This window comes from Ciconia boyciana, chromosome 34, assembly GCF_034638445.1.
Source record: "Ciconia boyciana chromosome 34, ASM3463844v1, whole genome shotgun sequence".
In the NCBI taxonomy this organism is placed as follows: domain Eukaryota; kingdom Metazoa; phylum Chordata; class Aves; order Ciconiiformes; family Ciconiidae; genus Ciconia; species Ciconia boyciana.
In genome coordinates, this window is record NC_132967.1 from 789486 (window position 1) to 814033 (window position 24548).

Consider the following 24548-nt stretch of genomic DNA (forward strand, 5'->3'; position numbering starts at 1 on the left):
GGGGGGCAGCTCCTTATACCACTTAGGGGGCAGCCCCCCATGTCACTTAGGGGGCAGCCCCCCAAAAACACCACCATCCACCGGTGTGGGGCCCAGCCTTTATTTCTCACCCTGGAGGGGGCAACAGGGACGGAGACAAACACACGCGGGGCGGGGGGGAGGGGACAAGGACCCAGCCCTGCCCCCTCCCCCCAAATGTTGGGGGGCGCCCCCAGGAGGGGGCTGGGGGTCACCGTGGGTCTGGGGGCCGCCGGGGGACGCACCCCTCCATCTCCAGCGCCTCCGGCCACCCCTCGTACTTGTTGGAGCCGCGGCTGTTCCTGACGTGCTATGGGGCGGGGGTGTGGGGTGACGCCGGTGGGGGGGGGGTCACCCGCGCCCCCCAAGTGCCCCTCCCCCCCCAGACCCACCTGCTCGAAGGGGCTCTTGTCCCGCACCCCCTTGGCCCCCAGGAACACCCAGCTGTCCCGGAAGGCCAAGTCCTTGGCCACGGCGCTGCCCAGCTCCCCGAAGAGTCGCCGCGTCTCCTCCGTCAGCCTGGGGGGAGGGGCACGGGGGGCTGGGGGGCCCTGAAACCCCCCCCCCGCCCCTCTCTGTGCCCCTCCCCCCTCACTTGGTGGCGGGGTCGTCGTAGGAGGCCACCAGCACCAGCGTCCCCTCGTGCAGCGGCCGCAGGAACTTGAGCAGCTCCTCCGCGTCTGGGGGGAGGGAGGGGCGATGTCGGGGGGCACCCCCAAAATATACGGGGACCCCCAACAATGCCTGCGGCCTCGTGGTGACCCCCTCCCCCCCGCACTCACCTCCCGCCCACATGTCGAAGGCCTGGGCTGCGATCAGGTCCCCGCTGACGCCTGGGGAGGGGGAGGGGGAAAGAGGGGAGGGGTTGGGGGGCGAGGGCACCCCAAAATCACCCGGGGGGGGGGCAAGGGACCCGCGGGCGGGGGGGGAGGTGGCACAAAGCCAGGGGAGGAGCGAGAAAACCCCTGGGGAGGGGCAGCTCCTCTTTAAGCCCCTCCCCCAGTCCTCCAAATCTGCCCCTCCCCCACTGCCCCCTGGGCGGGTAATTGCCCCTCCCCCCAATCTGCCCCTCCCACCCCCAAATCTGCCCTTCCCCACCCCACATCTGCCCCTCCCCCACTGCCCCCGGGGGATAACTACTCCTTCCCCCAATCTGCCCCTCCCCTCCCAATCTGCCCCTCCCCACACCAACTGCCCCCACCCCCTGAGAGCTAATTACCCCTCCCCCCAATCTGCCCTTCCCCACCCCAAATCTGTCTTTCCCCCAACTGCCCCCTGGGGGTAATTACCCCTCCCCCAATCTGCCCCTCCCCCAACTGCCCCCGGGGTAATTACCCCTCCCCCAATCTGCCCCTCCCCTCACCGTTGACCAGGGCGATGTTCAGCCCCGCCCCACGTTGTTCTTGGCGCTGCTCATCAGGCTGTCAATGAGGGGGAGGGGTAATTAAGGGGGGAGGGGCACTGGGGAGGGGAGGTCTGGGGAGGGGGAGGGGCCCTGACGTACACCCTGTCCTCGAGGCAGATTTTGGGGCCGATGACGTTGGCGGCGCCGCTGACGAGGCGGAAGGCGAAGTGGGCGGGGGGCAGGGCCGGGGCAGCCCGCACTTGAACCGGCGGGGGCGGGGGCTGCGGGGGAGGGGAGGGGCAAGGTCACCCCTCCCCCACAGCCCCCCCAAATCCTCCCCCCCACACCACCTACCTGCCGTGGGGGCTCTCAGGGCCTGGGGAGGGGGAGAGAGTTAGGGGCCCCCCCTCGCTGCTTGCACCCCCAAAAAAAGGGGGTGACCCCCCCCGGGGGGGGGGGGTGGGGCGCCCCCCTACTCACGTGCCAGGAGGCGCTGGAGCGGGGGAAGGGCGCGGGGGGGCCCCAGCAGGAGGGCGACCAGCAGCCAGGCCAGCCCGGCCGAGGCGGCGACGGCCACCAGCCGCAGCGGCCCTGGGGGGGGGACAGGGGGGTCGGGCTGCCCCACGGCTGCCCCACAGATCCCGCAGCAGCCCCATAGATCCCACAATTGCCCCACAAGTGCTCCTCGTACACACCGACTGCCCTGTGGCTGCCCCACGGATCCCACAGCTGCTTCCCCCTATTCCACAAGTGCTCTCTATACCCCCCAGCTGCCCCATAGATCCCCCAGCTGCCCCATAGATCCCCTGATGTCTCCCCCCCAAAGTACTTAAGTGTTCCCTCCATACACACCAGCTGCCCCACAGAGCCTCTCGGCTGCCCTACAGCTGCCCCATAGATCTGACAGCAGCCCCACAATTGCCCCCCGTACACACCGACTGCCCCATGGTGCCCCACAGATCCAACAGCTGCCTCCTCCTATTCCACAAGTGCTCCCTATACCCCCCAACTGCCCCACAGAGCCCCCAAACTGCCCCATAGATCCCCCCGCTGCCCCACAGATCTCCTGACTGCCCCCCATATCCTTTCACTGCCCCCTCATACACACCACATGCCCCACACAGCCTCCCAACCACCCCACGGCTGCCCCATAGATCCCACGGCTGCCCAACAACTGCCCCCATAAACACCAACTGCGCCACAGAGCCCCCCAGCGACCCCACGCCTGCCCCATACATCCCCCACTGCCCCACAGATCCCGACTGCCCCACAGAGCCTCCCAGCTGCCCCACAGATCCCACAGCTGCCCCACAGATCCCCCAACTGTGCCTTGTACCCCTTAACTGCCCCCCTTCACATCAACTGCCCCACAGAACCCCTAACCGCCCCATAGATCCTGCGCCTGCCCTACAGATCTCATGGCTGCCCCACAACTGCCCCCCATACACGCCAACTGCCCCACAGACCCCCCTAAGTGCGCCACAGCTGCCCCATAGATCCCACGGCTGCCCCCATACACACCGACTGCCCCCCAGCCCTCCAACCACCCCCCAACCCCCATAGCTGCCCCATAGCTGCCCCCCAGCCCCCCGCCCCATAGCGCCCCTAAACACCCCCCAGCCCCCCGTACCCGCCAGCCGCATGGCGCTGCCCGGGCCCACGCTGCGGGGCTCCGTGGGGCTGGAAGGGAATTGGGGGAGGGGGGCAGGAGGGGGAGGGGTCAGAGCTGCCCCCACCCCACCCGGGGGACCTGGGGTCCCCAAAACACCGGGGACCCCCCAAGCCTCGCCCCTCCCCCTCAGGACACCCCTCCCCCAGCACCCTGGGGCCCCCCAAAGCCCCGAGACCCCCAGGACCCCCCCAAGGCCCCGCCCCCGTCCAGGGCCCCCAAATCCCCGCCCCACCCCAGGCCCCCCAAAAGCCCCGGGCCCCCCCAGGGCCTCCCCAAGGCCCCGCCCCCCAACACCCCCGGCCCTCCAGGGCCCCCCAAAAGCCCCGGGACCCCCACATCCCCGCCCCCACCCCAGGACCCCCAGCACCCCGGGCCCCCGGCCTCCCCAACCCCGGAACCTCCTCACCGACCCCCGGTTGCCCCGACGCGGCCGGACGTTGAACCCCCCCCTTCCGCTCTCCCCCCCCCCTCCCCTCTGTGCCGCAGCAGCCAATCACCGCGCGGCGCAGCGCGGCGCCCACCAATCGCGACGAGGAGGGGCGGGGGAAGGGCGGAACCAACACCAAGCCCCGCCCTCCTCAGCACCGCCACTCAAGTGACGCGCGGCCAATAAGCAAAGGAGAAACGTTTGCCCAATGGAAGAGCGGGACGCGCAGCTTCAACCCGCCTCTTCCGGCGGCGCCATCTTGGAGTCCGCCTCGGGACTACAACTCCCAGCAGCCCCCGCGGCAGGAAAATGGGGGGGGAGGAGGATTCGGGGGAGATTTGGGGGAATTTTGGGGTTCCCCCCCCAGCCCCCTGAAATGACGCAGCCGAGGCGCTGCCCTCCGCAGCCTTTACTGGGGGGTCTGGGGGGGGGGTTGGGGGGTTTTGGGGTCCCCCTCAGGGCGGGGGGGCGGGGGGGGCCCCCTCGGGCTGCAGCAGCCGGGACCCCAACCGCTCCACGTCGTCCAGGCTGAGGCCCCGCAGGCTCTGCTCGTAGTCCTGGGGGCGGGGGGGGGTCAGGGCACCCCAAACCCTCCCGGGACCCCCGACCCCCCAGGGCCCCCAACCCTTCCCGGGGTCCCCAAAACCCCCCGGGAGCCCAACCCCCTTTCCTCCCCCATCTCCCCTCTGCCCCCCAAACTCCACCCCCCAGGACCCCTCAGGGACCCCAAAACCCCCCACCCCCCAGGAACCCCCATCCCCCCGGGGCCCCCCAACCCCCTCATCCTTCTGCCCCCCAAGAACCCCAAAACTCCCCCAACCCCCCATCCCCCTCTGCCCCCCAAACCCCCCAATCCCCCAGGAGCCCCCGAAACCCCCAGGGACCCCCAACCCCCTCATCCCTCTGCCCCCCAGGAACCCCAAAATGCCCCCCAACCCCCCAGCACCCCCCATCCCCCTCGAGGCCCCCAAACGCCCCCCACCCCCCATGAGCCTCCCCCATCCCCCCTCATCCCTCTGCCCCCCAGGAACCCCAAAACCGCCCCGGAGCCCCCCCCAATGCCCCAGGGACCCCCCACGCCCCCCAGGACCCCCCGAACGCCCCAGCGACCCCCACCCCCCCACCTTCTGCAGCTGCTGCAGCACCCGGGGCGCGTCCTGCGCCCCAAAATGCCGCCCCAGGAGCTGGGCCAGGGCCCCCGAAGGCGGGGCAGGGCGGGGGGAGGGGGTCTCCCAGATCCTCGGGGGGGAGGGGCCGCCCCCCCGCCCCCGCCCGGTTTCAGCACCAGGTTGAGCCGGGCCGAGGGGCCGATGGCGTAGTCGGAGAGACGGCGCTCGTCTGGGGGGACCCCGACATTGGGGACCCCCAAACCCCCCGGGCCCCCACAACCCCCTCATGGCCCTCCCTCACCCCTCAACTCCCCCCCCGCCCCCAGGCCCCCACAGTCACCCCCAAAACCCCTCCAGGCCCCCAACCCCCCGAGCCCTCAGCCCCCAAACTCCTCCCTCCCCCCAGCCCCCCAATTACCCCCTCAACCCCCCAGCCCCCAAGCCCCTCCCCACCCCTCAATCCCTTCCCCTGCCCCCCAAACCCCCCAAAACCCCTCCTCACCTCGCAACCCCCTCAAGCCCCTCCCCAGCGCCCCAAAACCCTCCCTCACCCCTCCCTCCCCGTCCGGGCCCCCAAACCCCTCCCTAACCCCTCCCTCACCCCCAAACCCCTCCCCACCCCTCACCCCCTCCCCCAGCCCCCAAACCCCCTCCCAAACCCTTCCCTCACCTCTCAAGCCCCCTCAAGCCCCTCCCCAGGCCCCCAAATCCCCTCCCTCCACCCCTGCAGCCCCCCAACCCCCTCCCTCACCCCCCACCCCCTCCCCCTCCCCCACCCCTCCAGCCCCCAACCCCTCCCTCACCCCCACCCCTCCCCACCCCTGCAGCCCCCCAACCCCTCCCTCACCCCCCAAACCCCTCCCAAACCCCTTCCCCAGCCCCCAACCCCTCCCCCACCCCTCCAGCCCCCCACCCCCTCCCCACCCCTCCCCCACCCCCAGCCCCTCCCCCTCACCGGCCAGCGCCTTCCCGCGGTAGAGGAGCCGCTGCTGCTCCACCGGCACCTGCAGCCGCTCGGCCACCAGCGCCTTCAGGGCCCCCACGCGCTCCTCGGGGGACACCTGGGGGTCAGAGCCCCCAAACCCCGGCCCCCAGGGCCCCCAGAGCCCCCAAACCCCCAGGGAACGGGGAACCCCCCCCAGCGCGGTGTCAGCACCGCCCCCCCCCATGCTGGGGTCCTGAGCCCCCCAAATAAAGGGGGTCTTGGGACACCCCCAAAGTGCCCCCCACAGTGGGGGCTGAGCCCCACCCCCCAGGATCCCTCTCCCCGATAAAGCCCCCATGAGACCCCCAAACTTGCCCCCCAATATTGGGGGTCCTGAGCCCCTCCCCAATCTGCCCCCCAAGGAACCCAGTGACCCCCCAAACCCGCCCCCCATATTGGGGGTCCCCAAAACAAAGGGTCCTGAGCCCCCCAAACCTTCCCCTCCCCCAATAAGGGCCCATGACGCCCCCAACCCATCCCCCCCCATCCTGGGGTCCTGAGCCCCCCAAACCCGCCCCCTATTTCGCACCTCCCCCAGGGGGCGGGGCTACGACCCTTCCCGGCCCCCGTACCCCTCCTCCTCTCTATGACCCCCGCCCCCGCCCTCCCCGAGTCCTCCCCCCTCCCCCACCCCGGTGTCCGTGTCGTGTCCCCCCCTCCCCGGTTCCCCCCTCCCCCGTACCTGGAGGCTGCACTCGCGGCCCTGCAGCGCCTTCACCGTCAGCAACATGGCGGCACCGGGAGCACCGCCACCGGGAGGACCGGGCGGGTAGAGAGACCCCCCCCTTCACCAACGAGATGAGGAGAGAGAGTGGCGCTCGCCGGGGACCTGGAGGACCGGGCGGGTAGAGCGGCCCCGCTTTTACCAACGAGATGAGGGGACAGAGCGGCGCGCACCGGCGGAAGTGGGCGTGGCCGGAAGGAGCGCGGGGGGGGACGGGACGGCGGCGGCGCCAAGATGGCGGCGGAGACGGAGGTGCTGGAGCTGTATCCGCGCCCGGGGGCGGCCGGGGGTTTGGGGCCCTGGGGTGCTTTGGGGTCCCCAGAGGTGGCTTGGGGTCCCGGGGGTGTTTCTGGGGTCCCGGGGTGTTTCGGGGCATTTTGGGGTCCCCGAGGAGGTTTTGGGGTGTTTAGGGGTCCCGGGGTGGTCTGAGGGTGTTTTGGGGGTCCCGGGGTATTTTGGGGTCCCCGGGGTGGTTTTGGGGTGTTTAGGGTCCCCAGAGTGTTTGGGGTTTTTGGGGGTCTCGGGGTGGTTTTGGGGTCCCAGGGTGTTTGGGGTTTTTTGGGGGTCCCGGGTGGTTTTGGGCTCCCCGGGGTGGTTTTGGGGTTTTTTGGGGTCCCGGGGTTTTGGGGTCCCTGGGTGGTTTTGGGGTCCCGGGGTGTTTGGGGGTTTTCTGGGGTCCCCGGGGTGGTTTTGGGGTGTTTAGGGTCCCCAGAGTGTTTGGGGGTTGGGGGTCCTGGGTGGTTTGGGGGTCCCGGGGTGGTTTTGGGGTCCCGGGATTTTTGGGGGTCCCGGGGTTTTTGGGGGTCCCGGGGTGTTTGGGGTTTTTTGGGGTCCCGGGGTGGTTTTGGGGTTTTTTGGGGTCCCGGGGTTTTTGGGGTCCCCGGGGTGTTGGGGGTCCTGCGCTGCCGGGGTGCTCCTTGACGCGCAGGCGGGTGCGGGTGCCGCTGCCCGCGGGGGTGGCGCGGGTGGCGCTGGGGCGCTGGGCCCCGACCTGCCCCTCCCCCACGGCGGGGGCCCTGCCCCCACCCCCAGCTGCAGCGCTGCGGGGGAGCTGCTGGCGTGAGTGGGGGACTGGGAGCACTGGGGGAACTGGGAGCACTGGGAAGAGCAGTGGGGAGGGGGAGGGAACTGGGAAGGAAGCGGGGGGATTGGGAGCGTGGGGGACTGGGAGGGAACTGGGGGGACTGGGAGAGAATTGAGGACACTGGGGGGGGACTGGGAGGGAACTGGGGGTACGGGGGAAACTGGGAGCACTGGGAAGCGCACTGGGGGACTGGGACGGAATTGGGGGTGAACTGGGAGGGGGCTGGGGGACTGGGAGCACTGGGAGTGGCCGGGGGGTGAACTGGGGGAGCGGGCAGGGCTGTGAGCAGGGGAGGGGAGACAGAGGCACTGGGGGGGGAGGGTGACCTGGGGACACGGGGGGGAGGGGCGGTGGCAGTGACCCCTCCCCTCCCCGCAGGCGCTGGGTGTCGCCGGGGGCGCGGGGCTGCGGGGGGGTCACCTCCTTCCTGGAGCTGCTGGGGCTCGTCCTGGAGACCATCGAGCGCTTCGGGGAGGGGACGCCCCACCCCTCCCCACCGCCCCCCGCCACCCCTCCCCCACCCCCCGACGACCCCTCCCCCTCCCCCCAATAAACAGTTTGGGGTGGAGCCTCTCCGCTGGTTTATTTACCAAAGAATTAAAAGGAAAGGGGGGGGAGGGAGATGGGGGAGGGGTGGGATGGGGGAGGGGCCCCTCCCCCACTCGGGGGGGCAGGAGCTGAGCGGCCGCAGGGGGAGGGGGAGGCGCGCAGCCCCTCCCCCCCCGCCGCATCCATCGGCTTCATCGGATCTGTGGGAGAAAAGAGAGCGCGGGGGGGTGGGGTGGGGCGTGGGGGAGCCCCTCCCCCCCGCGCCCCTCCCCCCGCCCCTCCCCCCACGCACCGTGTACTTGTCCCACTTCTTCTCGGGGTCGTAGGGCTCCCAGCGGCTGGCGGGGAAGATGTGCTTGTTCTTCTCGTACCAGCTGCGCAGCACCACCTTCCCCGCGTGCGACTGCCGGGGCGTGACGTCAGGGGGTGGGGGAGGGGCGGGGGGTGACGCCACACCCCCGCCCGACACACACACACAGCGCGGGGGGTGGGGGAGGGGAACCCACCTCGTCCTTCTCCACGGTGGCGTCGCTCAGCAGCCGCACGTCGTCGTGGACGTCGAAATTAAAGAGGGGCCCTACGGGGGGGGGGAGGGGGCGTCACGGCGATGACGTCACGGCGATGACGTCACCGCCCCACCCCCACCCCCGTGACGTCACTCACCGCTCTTGCCGCGCGCCTTGGTGACGATGAAGTCGTAAAAGCTGTGGTGCTGCCGGGGGTGGGGGGGGGGAAGGGGAGGGGAGTGTCAGTGGGGGAGGGGTGGAGCTGAGGGGGGGAGGGGCGGCGCCCCTCGAGTGGGGGAGGGGCCGGAGGCAGGCCCCGCCCCCCCAACTCACGTGGGGGATGATGAGATCCTCCTTGATGTACATCAGCTGCTCCACCCCCGCCGACCTGGGGAGGGAAGGGGGAGGGGCAGAATCAAGCCAAGGAGCCCCTCCCCCTCGGGAGCCCGCCCTCCCCCCCTCACCGCAGCTCGCTGAAGTCCTTCCGCAGGATTTCCAGCGCTTTCTGCAGGAACTGCTGCATCGTGTTCCCCTTCTTCATCTGGGGGAGGGGGGGAGGGGTCACCAGGGACCCCCCCGCCCCCAAAAGCCAGCCCCTCCCCCACCCCCTCACCTTCACCGTCCGCCGGTGCCCGGAGCCGTCCCAGTAGCTGAAGGTGATCTCGATCTCCTCGTCTGGGGGGGGAGGGGTTAAAGAAGGGGGGTGGGGTTAAAAAAAAGGGGGTGGGGTTAAAAGAGAGGGGGAGGGGTTAAAAGAGAGGGGGAGGGGCCCCAAGCTGCCCCTCCCCCCCCTTACTTTTGATCTTCTCCTGCTTGGCCTCCCACTCCTGCCGCAGCTCCTCCCGCAGCCGGTTCTCCTCCTCCTGGGGGGTGGGGGAGGGGCAGAGCGGGATGCTTGGGGGCGTCCCTGTCCCCTCCCCACCCCCTCCCCTCCCCACCCCCGTACCTCCCGGTCGCGGTCGGGCAGGAAGCTGGTGTCGACGTCCGGGTTCTTCCCCAGTTTCGGCTTGTGGGGGGGTTCCTCGGGGGCTGGGGGAGGGGCGGGGGGGGGTGTTGAGCCCCCCCAGCCCCTCCCCACCCCGCCCCTCCCCCGCACTCACCCTCGCGGTCGGGGTCGTCTTCCTCGCCCCCGCCCCCCCCCCCCTCCTCCTCCTCCTCCTCGGCCTCCTCCAGGCTGAAGCTGAGGCTGCAGATCTTGCGCTTGGCCTCCTGCTTCCGCTCCCGCTCCCGCTGCCGCTCCAGCTTCCTGCGGGAACGGGGCGCTGGGGGCACTGGGAGGGACTGGGAGGGACTGGGAGGGACTGGGAGGGGCTGGGAGGGGGACTGGGGGGCGCTGGGGGCACTGGGAGGGACTGGGAGGGGGACAGGGGGGCGCTGGGGGGACTGGGAGGGGACAAGGGGGCGCTGGGGGGACTGGGAGGGACTGGGAGGGGACAGGGGGCGCTGGGGGGGACTGGGAGGGGGACAGGGGGCGCTGGGGGGACTGGGAGGAACTGGGAGGGGGACAGGGGGCACTGGGGGGACTGGGAGGGGGACAGGGGGGCGCTGGGAGGGACTGGGAGGGACTGGGAGGGGGACAGGGGGCACTGGGGGGACTGGGAGGGGACAGGGGGCGCTGGGAGGGACTGGGAGGGACTGGGAGAGGGACAGGGGGCACTGGGGGGACTGGGAGGGGGACAGGGGGCGCTGGGGGCGCTGGGAGGGACTGGGAGGGGGACAGGGGGCGCTGGGAGGGACTGGGAGGAACTGGGAGGGGACAGGGGGCGCTGGGGGCACTGGGAGGAGGACAGGGGGGCACTGGGAGGGGGACACTGGGCAGACTGGGAGACAGGACTGGGGGCACTGGGCAGACTGGGGGGGGACTGGGGGGAGACTAGGGGCACTGGGAGATACTGGGGGGGGGGATTGGGCAGACTGGGGGGTACTGGGAGACACTGGAAGACCGACAGGGGGACACTGCGGGGACTGGGGAGACACTGGGAGGGCGGTCTGGGGGGTACTGGGCAGACTGGGGTGCACTGGGAGATACTGGGAGGGGCACTAAAAGGCGACTGGGGGGATTGGGCAGCCTGGGAGACACTGGGAGGGGGACTGGGAGGCACTGGGAGGGGACTGGGCGTGCTGGAGGGGACTGGGGGATACTGGGGAGCACTGGAAAGGGGCCTGAGGGGGCACTGGCAGACACTGGGAGGGGGACAGGGGGGCACTGGGTGGACTGGGAGGCAGGACTGGGAGCACTGGGAGGCACTGGTTGCACTGGGAATGCTGGTCGCACTGGGGGGCACTGGGAGGGGACTGCGGGGTACTGGGAGACACTGGGAGGGAGACTGGGTGTACTGGGGGGACTGGAAAGGGGCCTAGGGGGCACTGGGTAGATTGGGAGGCACTGGGAGGGGGCACTGGGCAGACTGGGGACACTGGCAGACACTGGGAGGGGACTGGGTGGACTGGGGGGCACTGGGAAGGGGCACTGGGAGGGGAGTGGGGGAGGATTGGGCAGACTGGGGGCTACTGGGAGTGCTGGGGGGGGACTGGGAGGGGACAGGGAGACACTGGGGGGCACTGGGCAGACTGGGGGGCACTGCAGGGGGGACTGGGGGGCACCAAGAGACACCGCAAGGGGAGACTGGGGGGCACTGGGAGATACTGGGGGGCACTGGGAAGGGGCCTGGGAGCACCGGGCAGCCACAACTGGGAGGGCACCACCTCCCCTCCCCCCCGAGACTGGGAGCACTGGTTAAACTGGGAGCCTGGGGGGGGCCATGAGCACCATCCCACCCCTCAACCCGCCGAGCTGGGGGGGGCTGGGGTGTCCGGGGTGGGGGCAGGGCGGCCCGGGGAGGGGCGGGGCGGCCCGGGGGGGGAGGGGCGGCCCGGGGGAGGGGCGGCCCGGGGGGAGGGGCGGCGCTGACAGCTGCAGCTCGCGGCTCTGCTCGCGCTTCGCCAGCTGCTTCTCCCGCTCCTTCACCAGCGCCTCCTGCTTGGCCTTCATGTCGTTCAGCGTCACCAGCCCTGGGGAGGGGCGGTCAGAGACCCCCTCCCCCACCCCCAGGCGGGTTTGGGGGGGGGGAGGGTCCCCCCCCGAGGCGGGGGGAGGGGCGCGCCCCTCACCCACGGTGCTGGACTTGAGCTCGGCCTCGACGGCGTCGTAGTGAGCCGAGAATTTCTTGTCGATGTTGGATTTCATGATGTTCTCCTGGGGGGGGGGAGGGGGCTGTCAGCGCTAGGGGGGGGGAGGGGAGGGGGACCCCTCCCCCCGCCCCGCCCCGCCCCCACCTCGGCGATTCGCTGCCGCAGCTGCTCCATGTGCTCCCGCTGCCGCTCCCGCTTCTTCATCAGCTGCAGGGCCCGGCCCGCCTCGCTCGCAGCCCCCTTGTACTGCGCCATGGCGGCGGGGCCGGGGGCGGCCGGGGCCGGGGGCGGCCGGGGGGGAGCCGGGCAGGGCCCCGGGAGGAGCCGGGAGGAGCCGGGCCCGGGCCCGGAGCTCGGACGCGGAGCGGCGGCTTCGAGCGGCCTCTTCTACCGGAGGAGAAGGCGGAAGTGCGTCGCCGAGGGGAAGTGCGTCAGCGGCGCGCGACGCGGCACGCCCCCGCGCTCCCCTCCTGGCCGCTCGCTCCGCCCCCTCTGCCGTCGCCCCGCTCGCTCCGCCCCCTCCCTGCTCGCTCCGCCCCCTCTGCCGTCGCCCCGCTCGCTCCGCCCCCTCCCTGCTCGCTCCGCCCCCTACCGGCGCGCCCCGCCCCCCTCGGGGGTCGCCCCGCCCCCTCGCTGGTCGCCCCGCCCCTCACCGTTCGCTCCGCCCCCCCGCCGTAGCGTCCCCCGCCCCGCGACGCGCGCCCCCTCCCCGCCTGACGTCATCACTGCGCGCCGCTCTCTATGGGGTGGGGGTGGTGGGGGCGTTACTGGTCCCAGTCCCGGGCCTTTACTGGTGCCAGTTGTGGGGCCCGCGGGCTCAGCCCCCCAACACCCCCCGGGCCGGGCCGGCAGTGGGGCAGCGCCCTGCCCCCAACCTCCCCACCCCCAAGGAGGTGGGCGCCGTGGGGCGCCCGCTGTGGGGCAGCAGTGGGGCAGACGCCGTGGGGCAGACGCTGTGGGGCAGACGCCGTGGGGCAGACGCCGTGGGGCAGCAGTGGGGTTTTATTGTCCAGCAACACACGAAAGGCAATAAATAGGGGGGGCAGGGCAGAAGGGGCCGCGGGCCCCCAGCAATGGGGCAGGGGGTGGAGGGGCTCCCCTCTGCCCCACAGCCCGGGGGCCATAGGGCGGGGTGGGGGCACCTTGGCCATATGCAATACAGCGGGGGGTGATGATAAAGGGGGCCCTATGGGGCAGCCCCCAACCCCAGAGCCCCCCCCCGGGAGGCGGTTTGGGGGCACAGCGGGGGTCCCCACCCCCATCCCCCGGGCGTCCCCACAGGTTTCGTGATGCAGGGGGGGGGTCCCCACAGATCTGGGGGGGCCCCGTGCACCGCGCCCCCTCAGTCGCCCAGGGGCACGGGCAGGGGGCCCGCGGGGTCGTCGAAGCGGTCCATGGTGCGCAGGCGCAGGAGCAGCCCCCCGTAGGCCAGGCCCCCAGCAGCAGCCCCCCGTCAGCAGCCCCATCCAGGCCCCCGGCGAGAAGAAGGCGGCGCAGTCGCTGGCCCCCGAAAGCGACCCCCGAAACGTTGAAGGCCTGGACCTGCGGGGGAGGGGGCACGGTCGGGGAGGGGGGCGCCCCCAAAACCCACGGGGGAGGGGGTGGGGGAAGGGAGCCCCCCCCCTTCCCCTCTTCCCAGCGGGGTTGGGGCTGTGTGGGGCCCCCAGACAGCCGGGATTTGGGGACCCCAGAGCCAGAATTTGGGGACCCCCCCAACAGAGCCGGGATTTGGGGACCCCCAGAGCCAGAATTTGGGGACCCCCAGACAGAGCCGGGATTTGGGGACCCCCAGAGCCAGGATTTGGGGACCCCCAGAGCCAGAATTTGGGGACCCCCCAGACAGAGCCAGGATTTGGGGACCCCCCAACAGAGCTGGGATTTGGGGACCCCCAGAGCCAGAATTTGGGGACCCCAGAGCCAGGGATTTGGGGACCCCCCCAACAGAGCCGGGATTTGGGGACCCCCCAGAGCCAGGATTTAGGGACCCCCCAAATCCCCTCTCTGCGCACCCCAAATTTTAGGGACCCCAGATTTTGGGGCGCCCCTCCCCCTCTGCCCCTCCCCCAGCTTTTACCCCCTCCCACCTCTACCCCCATACTGCGCCCCCCAATACTCGCCCCCCCCAGATTTGGGGTCCCCCGAGACCCTGCCCCCCCGCCCCCCAGGTTTTGGGGTCCCCCAGCTCTGCCCCCCCCCCGACTTTGGGCCCCCTCCACACTTTGCCCTCCCCGTTTCAGCCCCCCGATGCTGGGGTCCCCCCATTCTGGGGTCGCCCCCCATGCTGGGGTCCCCCCCCCGTTTCGGGGTCCCCCGCCCCCACCTGGAGGTCGCGCAGGAGCAGGCGCCAGTGGCGGGCGGGGCCGGGGGGCTGGGGGGGCAGCAGGAAGGGGCCGGGGGCCCCCAGCTCCCCACAGCGCCCGCCCAGCGGGGAGGGCCGCCCCCCGCCCCACGAAGCGGCCGGGGGGGGCCCCCCCCAGCGCCACCCCCACCTCGGCCAGCCAGGCCCAGGGGCGCCCCGACACCGGGAACCAGGCCTGCCGCAGCACCAGGCTGGGGGGGAGGGGTCAGGGACCCCGAAACACCCCCACCCCCAACACCCCCACCCCCAAAACACCCCCACCCCCCAAACACCCCCAACACCCCCACCCCCAAAACATCCCCACCCCCCAAACACCCCCAACACCCCCACCCCCCAAAGCCACCCAACACCCCCACCCCCAAAACACCCCCACCCCCCAAACACCCCCACCCCCCAAAGCCACCCAACACCCCACCCCCCAAAACCTCCCCACCCCCCAACCCCTCAACCCCCCCAACGCCCCCCACACCCCTCAATGCCCCCAAAGCCACCCACCCCCAAACCACCCCCACCCCCAAAACCTCCCCCACCCCCCAAAACCCCAACCCCCAACCCCCCACCCCCAAACCCCCGTGCCACCCAACCCCCAAATCCCCACCCCCACCCCCTCAAAGCCCCCCAAACCTCCCCTGCCCCCCTGCCCTCCCCCCTCACGTGATGTTCAGCGTCTCCCCAAAAACGTCGTCGTATTTCAGCACCAGCCTGGGGGGAGGGGGTAAGGGGGGCACCCCAAATCTTCCGGCGTGGGCCCCCCCCCAGGGAGACCCCAAGGGCTTCCAGGGCCCCCGGCCCCCCAAAACTGCACCCCTGGGCCCCCCACCCCCCAAAGCCCCTCAGCCCCCTGAAAAGGCTCTGAGCCCCCCAAAGTGCCCTCTACCCCCCCAAATGCCCCCAGCCCCCCAAAGGGCTCCCAGCCCCCAACACCCCCTCAGGCCCCCAAAGTGCCCCCCAAATGCCCTTCACTGCCCCCAAGAGGCTCCCAGCCCCCCAGCCCCCAAAGGGCCCGAGCCCCCAAAGTGCCCTCTACCCCCAAATGCCCCCAGCCCCCGAAGGCTCCCAGCCCCCAGCCCCCAAAGCCCCCTCAGCCCCCCAAAAGGGCTCCAAGCCCCCCAAAGTGCCCTCTACCCCCCAAATGCCCCCAGCCCCCCAAAGGGCTCCCAGCCCCCAACACCCTCCTCAGGCCCCCAAAGTGCCCCCAAATGCCTCTTCACAGCCCCCAAGAGGCTCCCAGCCCCCCAGCCCCCCAAAAGGGTCTGAGCCCCCCAAAGTGCCCTCTACCCCCCAAATGTCTCCCCAGCCCCCAAAGGGTCTGAGCCCCCAAAGTGCCCTCTACCCCCCAAATGCCCCCGCCCCCAAAGGGTCTGAGCCCCCCAAAGTGCTCTACCCCCCAAATGCCCCCCAGCCCCCAAAGGGCCCCAGCCCCAAAGTGCCCTCTACCCCCCCAAATGCCCCCCAGCCTCACCGGGCCCTTGGGGTCCCAGGAGGAGCCCCCAGGTCGATGTGGCCGCCCCCAGGTGCGCCCACAGGTCCAGCCCTGCCCCTTGTAGGCGACCGTCAGGGTTCCGGGCCCACAGCAGGATGCGGGGGGCCGGTGGGGGCCAGCGCAGGGGGGGCACTGGCCCCCAGCCTCCTCCTGTCCCAGCAGCGCTCGGTCCCGGCCCCACGGCTCCCCTCCCGCAGCACCCAAAATAAAATGGGGGTGATTTAAATGATTAAAATGAGATTAAAATATAAAACAATGATTAAAGATTAAAATAAGAAAATATAAAATGAGTTGGGGGCACAGATAAATGATTGATTAAAAAATTAAAATAAATATATTGATTGGGGCACAGAGGTATAGATTGTAATTAAATTGATTACAGATAATTAAATGATTAAAATAGATTGGGGGCACAGAGGGCTGTAAATATTAAATGATTAAAACAATTATAATGATTGGGGCACAGAGGATAATGATTAAAAATACAGGGTAACATATTGATTGGGGGCACAGATAAAAACGATTAAAGGGGCCACAGGTGATTAAATTATAAGATTATAAAATAACTGAGTTGGGGGCACAGAGGGGCCACATGAGCTAAAAAATCGATTGGGGGCACATTGATTGGGCACAGAGGGGCTGAGCCATAATAAAATAATAATGATTGAAGGGGGCCAAAATGATTACAAGGGGCTGATTAAAATTGATTTTAAATACAATATTAAATAGAACAGAGTTAAAGCACAGGGGCCATAGATAAAACAGGATTGGGGCTGAGCTGAACAGAGGGGCCAGATACTGATTAAAAAGATAAATACAAATGATTAAATGATAAATAAATGATTAAAAAATGTAATGATTGAAAGCAAATATTGACAGATCAAATATTAAAATACAGGGTAGCACAGGGGCCTGGTTGAGGGGGCATGGGGCTGGAGAGCTGGGGCACAGGGTGCCACAGAACCTATTGGGGGCTGGGGCCATGTTGGGGGCACAGAGGGGCTGAGTTGGGGGCATGGGGGAGGGCACAGTGCTGAGTTGGGGGGCACAGAGGGGCTGTGGGGCTGAGTTGGGGGTTCAGGAGGGCTGTGGGGCTGAGTTAGGGGGCACAGGGGGTGCCACAGCACCAAGCTGGGGGGCATGGAGGAGCCGTGGAGCCACGTTGGGGGGTACAGAGGGGCTGTGGGGCCGAGTTGGGGGGCACAAGGGGGCTGTGGGGCTGAGCTGGAGGGCTGTGGGGTGCCGTGGGGCTGAGCCGTGGGGCAGGTACGCACGCGGGAGGGCCGGAGGGCGGTGAAGAGGGCGGTGTAGGGCACCTCCTCCTCCTTCAGGGCGCTCAGCACCTGCCCCATGATCTCGTCTGGGGGGCAGAGGGGGGTCAGGGCGTGGGGCGCCCCACGGCAGCCCCCCCCCAGTGCCCCCAGTCCCGCCCCACTCACCGTTACTGGTCAGCACCTCCTTGGGAGCCATGAGGCTGGAGCTGGGGGGAGAAAAGACGGTGTGAGGCCGCTGTGGGGCAGCCGTGGGGCAGCACGGTGCACAGTGGGGCGCCATGGGGCAGCGAGGGATGCCACAGGGTAGCACAAGGTACCATAGGGCAGCTGTGGGGCAGCCGTGGGCCCCTGTAAAGTGCTATGGGGCAGCCGTGGGGCAGCCCAGAATGCCACGGGGCAGCCGTGGGGCACCGCAGGGCAACCGTGGGCCGCTATGGGGCGGCCGTGGGGCAGAATGGAGCACCCTAGGGTGCCATGAGGTTGAGTGGGGGGCACAGTGGGGTGCCGGCAGGGCAATGTGGGGTGCTATGGGGCAGCTGTGGGGCAGAACGGAGCACCCCAGGGTGCCATAAGGGTGACTGGGGGGACAGTAGGGCGGCAGTGGGGCAATATGGGGTGCCGTGGGGCAGCGCAGGGTAGCGTGGGGCAGCCGCGGGGCAGAGCAGAGCGCCGTGGGGCAGCACAGGGTGCCGTGGGACTACTGTGGGGCAGCACGAGGGGCCCGCGGGGCAGAGCAGGGTGGCGTGGGGCAGCCGTGGGGCAGCCGTGGGGCACGTACCCGGCGGTGTGGGGCAGGCGCACCAGCAGCAGGGCGGGCAGGGAGGCGTTGAGGCGCAGCTGGCGCAGGGCGGCCCCGTCCACCCGCAGTGGGGCGGCCCCCAGGGCCTGGGCCAGCGTGTGGGGCAGGGCCCCCGCCGCCCCCCCCGCCACCGCCGGCAGCACCAGCGCCGAGGCCGCCCCCCCCAGCGCCCCCTGCAACGGGGGGAGGGGGTCAGGGGGGTCGGGGGGACCCCACCCCCACCCCATATAACCCCCCCATATAACCCCCCAGCCCCCACCCTCCCCCGACCCCATATTCCCCTCCCCACCCCCCAGCGCCCCCGTTCCCCCCGCCCCCAAATTCCCCCCGACCCTCCAAACCCCCCCGTCCCCTCCCACGAGCTCCCCTCCCCCAGGGACCCCACCCCCCTGCCCCCGCCCCATCCCCCACCTCCAGGTTGGGGAAGGCGCTGTCGGGTTTGTTCCCGTAGACCCCCCGTAGGCGGTGAAATCCTCCACGCTCAGCTGGGGGCACAGACGGGGGCGGGGGGGCACAGAGATGGGGGAGGGGCACGGGGGGGCAGAAAAGGGGGAGGGGCAACAGAAAAAGGGGGGAGGGGCAACAGAAAAAGGGGGCAACAGAAAAAGGGGAAGGGGCACAGAGGGGGGAGCAAAAAAGGGGGAGGGGCACAGAGAAGGGGGACAACAGAAAAGGGGGAGGGGCAACAGAAAAAGGGGGAGGGGCAACAGAAAAAGGGGGAGGGGCAACAGAAAAAGGGGGAGGGGCAACAGAGAAGGGGGGAGGGGCACAGAGAAGGGGGAGGGGCACAGAGAAGGGGGAGGGGCACAGAGAAGGGGGAGGGGCACAGAGAAGGGGGCAGAAAAGGGGGAGGAGCAACAGAAAAAGGGGGGAGGGGAGGCAGAAAAGGGGGAACAGAAAAAGGGGAGGGGCAACAGAAAAAGGGGGAGGGGCAACAGAAAAAGGGGAGGGGCAACAGAAAAGGGGAGGGCACGGGGGCACAGATGGGGGGCACAAAAGGGGGGAGGGGCACAAAGTGAGGAGAGGGGCACAGAAAGGGGGGATGGGCACAGAAAAGGGGAGGGAGCACGTGGGGCGGGGGATGGGCTGAGCAGGGCCCATCACCGTCACGCGCCGGGGGGGAGGGGGGACACCCCCACTTCCCCTTTTCTTGGGGAGGGGGGGCCTGGGATGGGGCTGGGGGGAACGACAGTAGGGAGGGGGTGTGGGGGACACCCCATTTGGGGGACACACCCCATTTGGGGGGGGACACCCCATTTGGGGGGGGACACCCCATTTGGGGGACACACCCCATTTTGGGGGGGACACACCCCATTTGGGGGGGGGGGGGACACCCCATTTTGGGGGGGGACACCCCATTTTGGGGGGGGACACCCAGCCCACTTGGGGGGGACACCCTACTTTGGGGGCACAACCCACCGGGGGCACCCCCACTTTGGGGGCGAGCCCTTCTGGGGTCACCTTGGGGGTCAAGGGGCGGGGGCCCCGCACCTTCTCCTGGAGGAAGAGCAGGACGGTGGGGGCCGCGGCGCAGGGCGGGGGCCAGCAGGGCCCGGAGCTGCTCCCCGTCACCACGCGCCCGGCGGCGCCTTCGGCCGGGGGGCCACAGGGCGCTGGGGGTGGGGGCTGGGGGCGGGGCACCCCAAAGGCCCGGCCCCCCCCCAACGCCCCTACCCCCCGAGGCCCTTCAGGGCCCCCAAAACCCCTCAGCCCCCCAAATAAAGGCCCCATCCCCCTCTGAGGCCCTTCAGCCCCCCGAGCCCCCCAAAACCCCTCACCCCCCCAAGGCCCCATCCCCCCGAGCCCCCAAACCCCTCACCCCCCAAGGCCCCATCCCCCCGAGCCCCCCAAAACCCCTCACCCCCCCAAAGGCCCCATCCCCCCGAGCCCCCCAAACCCTGAGCCCCCCAAAGGCCCCATCCCCCCGAGCCCCCCAAAGCCCCCAAACCCCTCACCCCCCCCAAAGGCCCCATCCCCCTCTGAGGCGCTCAGGCCCCCAAAACCCCTCAGCCCCCCAAACGCCTCTAAGCCCCCTCCCAAGCCCTTCAGCCCCCCAGAGCCCCCAAAAGCCCTGCCCCCCCCAAAACGCCCTCAGCCCCTCTGGAGACCCTTCAGGGCCCCCCAAAACCCCCGGCCCCCCAAAAAGGCCCCTAACCCCCTCTGAGACCCTTCAGAGCCCCCCAGAGCCCCCCGGCCCCCCCCGAGACCCTTCAGGCCCCCCAAGCCCCCAGCCCCCCAGCGCCCCTGCCCCCCCAAGGCCCTTCGCCCCCCAAACCGCCCCTAAGCCCTCCGAGGCCTTGCAGCCCCCCAGGAGCCCCCCGGGGCCCCCACCTGTGCGTGGACCACGCCAGCAGCGGGACCTGCCCGGCCCGGGCCGCCCCCGGCCCCAGGCCCGGCCCCAGGCTCAGCCCGAGGACCCAGGCCCAGGCCCAGGCCCCGGCCCGCAGCGCTGCCGCCGCCGCCGCCGCCGCCATCTTCCCGCAGCCCCGCCGCCCCGCCTCGGCCACCGTCCGTCACCTGCCGCAGGCCACGCCCCCTCCCCAGCGCCTGCACCGCCCAATGGCGCGGAGCCGCGGCCGCCAGCGGCCAATAGGAAGGGAGGAAGCGCGGCAGTGTGGGGCGGGGCGGTAGTGCTGCCCCGCCGCTGGCCAATCAGAGAGCGGGGGCGGAGCCGCCGAGTCATTCATCCCCCCGCCTTATTCATCCCCCGCAGCCCCGCCCCTGTCGCATTTAGCCACGCCCCCGGCCACGCCCCCTCCGCATTGGCCCCGCCCCCGGCCCATTCACTCTCAGCGGCCCCGTACAAACATGGCGCCTTTATTGGGGGGGCGACCCCGGGGTTGGGGGGTCGTGTCGGCATGGGGGATCCTGGGGTGAATGGGGGCTGGGGGGTCCCTGAGGGTCCTGGGGGTCCCTGGGGTGATTTGGGGGCCTAGGGGTCCCTGGGGTTGGGGTCCCTGGGGGGTTGGGGGCTGGGGTGTTGGGGATCCCTGGGGGGTTTGGGGGTCCTGGGGAGACCCTGGGCTGGGGGACCCTGGGGTCCCAAGGATATGGGGGCCCTGGGGGGCCATGAGGGGGTCTGGGGGTCCCAAGGGTATCTGGGCTCGGGGGGTCCTGGGGACCCTGATGGGATATGGGGGCCCTGGGGGGTGGGGGCCCTGGGGGATACTGGGGGCCATGAGGGGGCTGGGGGCCCAGCGGTATCGGGGGGTCCTAGGGGTCCCTGGGTGGTTTGGGGCTCCCAGGAGGCTCCGGGGGGAGGGGTCAGCCCTCGGGGGAGGGTTTGGGGGGTGGGGCCCCCCGGCCCCCAGGCAGAGGAGGAGGAGGAGGAGGGCGGCCAGGAGCCCCAGGGCCAGGAGCTGCGGCCGCAGGGGAGGCGGCGGCCGCGGGGGGGCGGGGGGCGGGGGGCGCAGGGGCCGCCGGGGCTCCGGGCACAGGGGCCCCCTGGCCCCCAGGGCGCGGCCGGCCTGGAGGGGGAGACAGGGGTCAGGGGAGGGGGGAGGGGGAGCACCCCAGCCCCGCGTCCCTCCCGCCCCTCCCCCTCCTCACCTCTCCTCCGGCTCCGTCAGGTTGGGGAGGGGCGGAACTGCTCCCCGATCTGGGGAGGGGTGTCAGGGGCAGGGCCCCCCCGGTGACACCTCCCCCCCGCACCCCAAACACCCGCCCAAAGACCCCCAAGCCCCCCTGGCCCCACAGAACCCCGGCACCCCCGGACCCCTGATTCCCCCCAGGACCCCAAATCTCCCCCAAGACCCCCCAAAACTCCCCTTGCCCCATAGACCCCCGGAGCCCCCCGGACCCCAAATCCCCCCCCCGTGCCCCATAGACCCCCAGACCCCCCAAATCCCCCCCGTGCCCCATAGACCCCCAAGACTCCCTAACCCACCCCCTGTGCCCCATAGACCCCCCAGGGCCCCCCAAATCCCCCCGTGCCCCACAGACCCCCACGACCCCCCCAAATCCCCCCCTGTGCCCCATAGACCCCCCAGGACCCCCCAAATCCCCCCCCGTGCCCCACAGACCCCCACGACCCCCCAAATCCCCCCGTGCCCCATAGACCCCCAAGACCCCCCAAATCCCCCCGTGCCCCATAGAGCCCCCACGACCCCCAAATCCCCCCCGTGCCCCATAGAGCCCCCAGGACCCCCTGTACCCCAAATCCCCCCCGTGCCCCATAGACCCCCCAGGACCCCCCGGACCCCCACCCCTCCCAGGCCCCCCCGCACCCCAAATCCCCCCAGCCCCCTCACAGGCTGCCGGGCTCGCGCTGCCCCCCATAGTCCGGGGGGGGCCCCTCGCAGTCAGGATCGTCTGGGGGGACGGGGGGTGAGGGGGCTCCGGGCCCCCCGGCCCCCAGGGCCCCCCCGGCCCCCCAGCCCCCCGGCCCCACTGACCGGCCCCCCCCCGCCAGCGCCGCCGGCTCTCGTACTCGAAGATCTTCTTCTCGTAGAGCTTCCGCGCGGAGCCTGCGGAGACGGGGCTCAGGGCGACCCACGGCTGCCCCACGGCGACCCACGGCTGCCCCACCGTGACCCATGACAACCCACGGCAACCCACGGCTGCCCCACAGCGACCCACGGCTTCCCCATGGTGACCCACGGCTGCCCCACCGTGACCCACGGCGACCCACGGCAACCCACAGCAGCCCCACGGCGACCCACGGCGACCCACGGCTGCCCCACCGTGACCCATGACAACCCACGGCAACCCACAGCTGCCCCACAGCTGCCTCACAGCTGCCCCACCGTGACCCACAGTGACCCACAGCTGCCCCACAGCGACCCACGGCTGCCCCATGGTGACCCACGGCTGCCCCACTGTGACCCAGGACAACCCATGGCAAACCACAGCTGCCCCACAGCAACCCACAGCTGCCCCACCGTGACCCATGACAACCCACAGCGACCCATGGCTGCCCTATGGCGACCCACGGCTGCCCCACGGCAAACCACAGCAACCTGCAGCTGCCCCACAGCGACCCACAGCTGCCCCACCATGACCCATGACAACCCACGGCAACCCACAGCTGCCCCACAGCTGCCTCACAGCTGCCCCACCGTGACCCACGGTGACCCACGGCGACCCACCATGACCCACGGCTGCCCCACAGCTGCCCCACCACGACCCACCGTGACCCACAGTGACCCACAGCTGCCCCATCATGATGCACAGTGACCCACAGCAACGCATGGCTGCCCCATGGCGAACCACAGCTGCCCCACAGTGACCCACGGCTGCCCCACACCTGGTGTCCCCAGCCTCCCAGTATCCCCCAGTGCCCCCATGTTCCCAGTGCTCCCAGCCCCCCCAGTGTCCCCCCCATGTTCCCAGTCCCCCCCAGTAGCTCCCAGTCTCCCCCAGTTCCCCCCAGTATCCCCCAGTGCCCCCCACGTTCCCAGTGCTCCCCAGTAGCTCCCAGTGCCCCCATATGTTCCCAGTGCTCCCAGTGCCCCCCAGCATCTCCCAGTGCCCCCAGTATCTCAGTCTCCCCAGTCCCCCAGTCCCTCCCAGTGCCCCCCCATGTTCCCAGTAGCTCCCAGTTCTTCCCAGTCCCCCAGTGCCCCTCTCATGTTCCCAGTCCCTCCCAGTCCCTCCCAGTCCCCTCCCAGTCCCTCCCAGTTCCCCCGCGTGCCCCCCAGATGTTCCCAGTCCCTCCCAGTCCCTTTCAGTCCCCTCCCAGTGCCCCCCAGTGCCCCCCCATGCTCCCAGTCCCTCCCAGTCCCTCCCAGTGCTCCCAGTCCCCTCCCAGTCCCCCCCAGTGCCCTCCCCCATGCTCCCAGTCCCTCCCAGTGCCCCCCCATGCTCCCAGTCCCCTCCCAGTCCCCTCCCAGTCCCTCCCAGTGCCCCCCATGCTCCCAGTCCCCTCCCAGTCCCTCCCAGTGCCCCCCCATGCTCCCAGTCCCCTCCCAGTCCCTCCCAGTGCCCCCCCATGCTCCCAGTCCCCTCCCAGTCCCTCCCAGTGCCCCCCCATGCTCCCAGTCCCCTCCCAGTCCCCCCCAGTGCCCTCCCCCATGCTCCCAGTCCCCTCCCAGTCCCTCCCAGTGCCCCCCCCATGCTCCCAGTCCCCTCCCAGTCCCCCCCAGTGCCCCCCATGCTCCCAGTCCCTCCCAGTGCCCCCCCATGCTCCCAGTCCCCCCAGTCCCTTTCAGTCCCCTCCCAGTCCCCCCCAGTCCCCCCCAGTGCCCCCCCATGCTCCCAGTCCCCTCCCAGTCCCCCCCAGTGCCCCCCCATGCTCCCAGTCCCCTCCCAGTCCCCCCAGTGCCCCCCATGCTCCCAGTCCCCTCCCAGTCCCTCCCAGTGCCCCCCATGCTCCCAGTCCCCCCAGTCCCTTTCAGTCCCCCTCCCAGTACCCCCCAGTCCCTCCCAGTGCCCCCCCCATGCTCCCAGTCCCCTCCCAGTCCCTCCCAGTGCCCCCCACATGCTCCCAGTCCCCCCAGTGCCCCCCCATGCTCCCAGTCCCCTCCCAGTGCCCCCCAGCGCCCCTCCCATGCTCCCAGTCCCTCCCAGCGCCCCCCATGCTCCCAGTCCCTCCCAGTGCCCCCCCCATGCTCCCAGTCCCCCCCAGTCCCTTTCAGTCCCCTCCCAGTCCCCCCCAGTCCCCCCCAGTGCCCCCCATGCTCCCAGTCCCCTCCCAGTCCCCCCCAGTGCCCCCCCATGCTCCCAGTCCCCCCAGTCCCTTTCAGTCCCCTCCCAGTCCCCCCAGTCCCTCCCAGTGCCCCCCCCATGCTCCCAGTCCCCTCCCAGTCCCTCCCAGTGCCCCCCATGCTCCCAGTCCCCTCCCAGTCCCTCCCAGTGCCCCCCCATGCTCCCAGTCCCTCCCAGTCCCCCCCAGTCCTCTCCCAGTCCCTCCCAGTCCCTCCCAGTGCCCCCAGTCCCCAGCGCCCACCCAGGGCGGGGCCGTGGGGGCGCGGCCGTCTCCGCAGCGTCTCCAGCAGCTCCCGGGCCGTCAGCCCGCGGTGGCTCTGCATGGCTGGGGGAGGGGCGCGGGGACACGCGTGGGGGAGGGGAGGAGGGGAGGGAGGGAGGGGGACACCCCGGCGGGGGGGGCGCGGACAGGGTCACCCGTGGGGCGGGGAGGGGAG

General features: G+C 70.8%; 4 protein-coding genes across 4 annotated transcripts; all 4 read right to left on the minus strand.

The window, feature by feature from the left end:
* Nucleotides 1–86: 86 nt before the first annotated feature.
* Nucleotides 87–3062, minus strand: FAM3A (FAM3 metabolism regulating signaling molecule A). Its single transcript, XM_072848924.1, is given in 11 exon segments — nucleotides 87–328; nucleotides 411–537; nucleotides 614–698; nucleotides 801–851; nucleotides 1382–1402; nucleotides 1405–1439; nucleotides 1523–1598; nucleotides 1601–1644; nucleotides 1718–1739; nucleotides 1844–1954; nucleotides 2994–3062. Coding segments are annotated over 11 exon segments (684 nt in total). The 5' UTR covers nucleotides 3007–3062; the 3' UTR covers nucleotides 87–229.
* An 805-nt stretch (nucleotides 3063–3867) lies between these two features.
* Nucleotides 3868–6416, minus strand: UBL4A (ubiquitin like 4A). The gene is given in 5 exon segments (XM_072849034.1): nucleotides 3868–4019; nucleotides 4587–4735; nucleotides 4738–4800; nucleotides 5527–5632; nucleotides 6239–6416. Coding segments are annotated over 5 exon segments (468 nt in total). The 5' UTR covers nucleotides 6287–6416; the 3' UTR covers nucleotides 3868–3917.
* A 1534-nt stretch (nucleotides 6417–7950) lies between these two features.
* FAM50A (family with sequence similarity 50 member A) lies at nucleotides 7951–11951 on the minus strand. The gene is made up of 13 exons (XM_072849019.1): nucleotides 11696–11951; nucleotides 11531–11615; nucleotides 11332–11431; nucleotides 9520–9665; nucleotides 9366–9448; nucleotides 9216–9282; nucleotides 9033–9094; nucleotides 8884–8960; nucleotides 8753–8807; nucleotides 8577–8625; nucleotides 8420–8490; nucleotides 8206–8316; nucleotides 7951–8113 (listed from the first exon to the last, which is right to left on the minus strand). Exons 1-13 carry the CDS (start codon nucleotides 11804–11806, stop codon nucleotides 8105–8107), a joined length of 1026 nt encoding a protein of 341 aa, XP_072705120.1. The 5' UTR covers nucleotides 11807–11951; the 3' UTR covers nucleotides 7951–8104.
* An 818-nt stretch (nucleotides 11952–12769) lies between these two features.
* Nucleotides 12770–24465, minus strand: ATP6AP1 (ATPase H+ transporting accessory protein 1). The gene is given in 18 exon segments (XM_072848925.1): nucleotides 12770–12999; nucleotides 13001–13057; nucleotides 13059–13093; nucleotides 13872–13919; nucleotides 14041–14101; nucleotides 14565–14612; nucleotides 16504–16753; nucleotides 16833–16873; nucleotides 17446–17639; nucleotides 17878–17918; nucleotides 17921–17951; nucleotides 18958–18985; nucleotides 18987–19055; nucleotides 20902–20933; nucleotides 21016–21064; nucleotides 21717–21777; nucleotides 21861–21932; nucleotides 24353–24465. Coding segments are annotated over 18 exon segments (1305 nt in total). The 5' UTR covers nucleotides 24435–24465; the 3' UTR covers nucleotides 12770–12893.
* Between the last annotated feature and the right edge of the window lie 83 nt (nucleotides 24466–24548).

Excerpts from the sequence above, each read along its gene's own strand:
- FAM50A (XM_072849019.1), bottom strand. The coding sequence starts at position 11,806 with ATGGCGCAGTACAAGGGGGCTGCGAGCGAGGCGGGCCGGGCCCTGCAG. Across the intron at positions 9,666-11,331 it reads CAGAGCCGCGAGCTGCAGCT|GAAGCTGGAGCGGCAGCGGG; the intron begins GTCAGCGCCGCC and ends CCGTTCCCGCAG. Across the intron at positions 8,808-8,883 it reads AAGGACTTCAGCGAGCTGCG|GTCGGCGGGGGTGGAGCAGC; the intron begins GTGAGGGGGGGA and ends TTCCCTCCCCAG.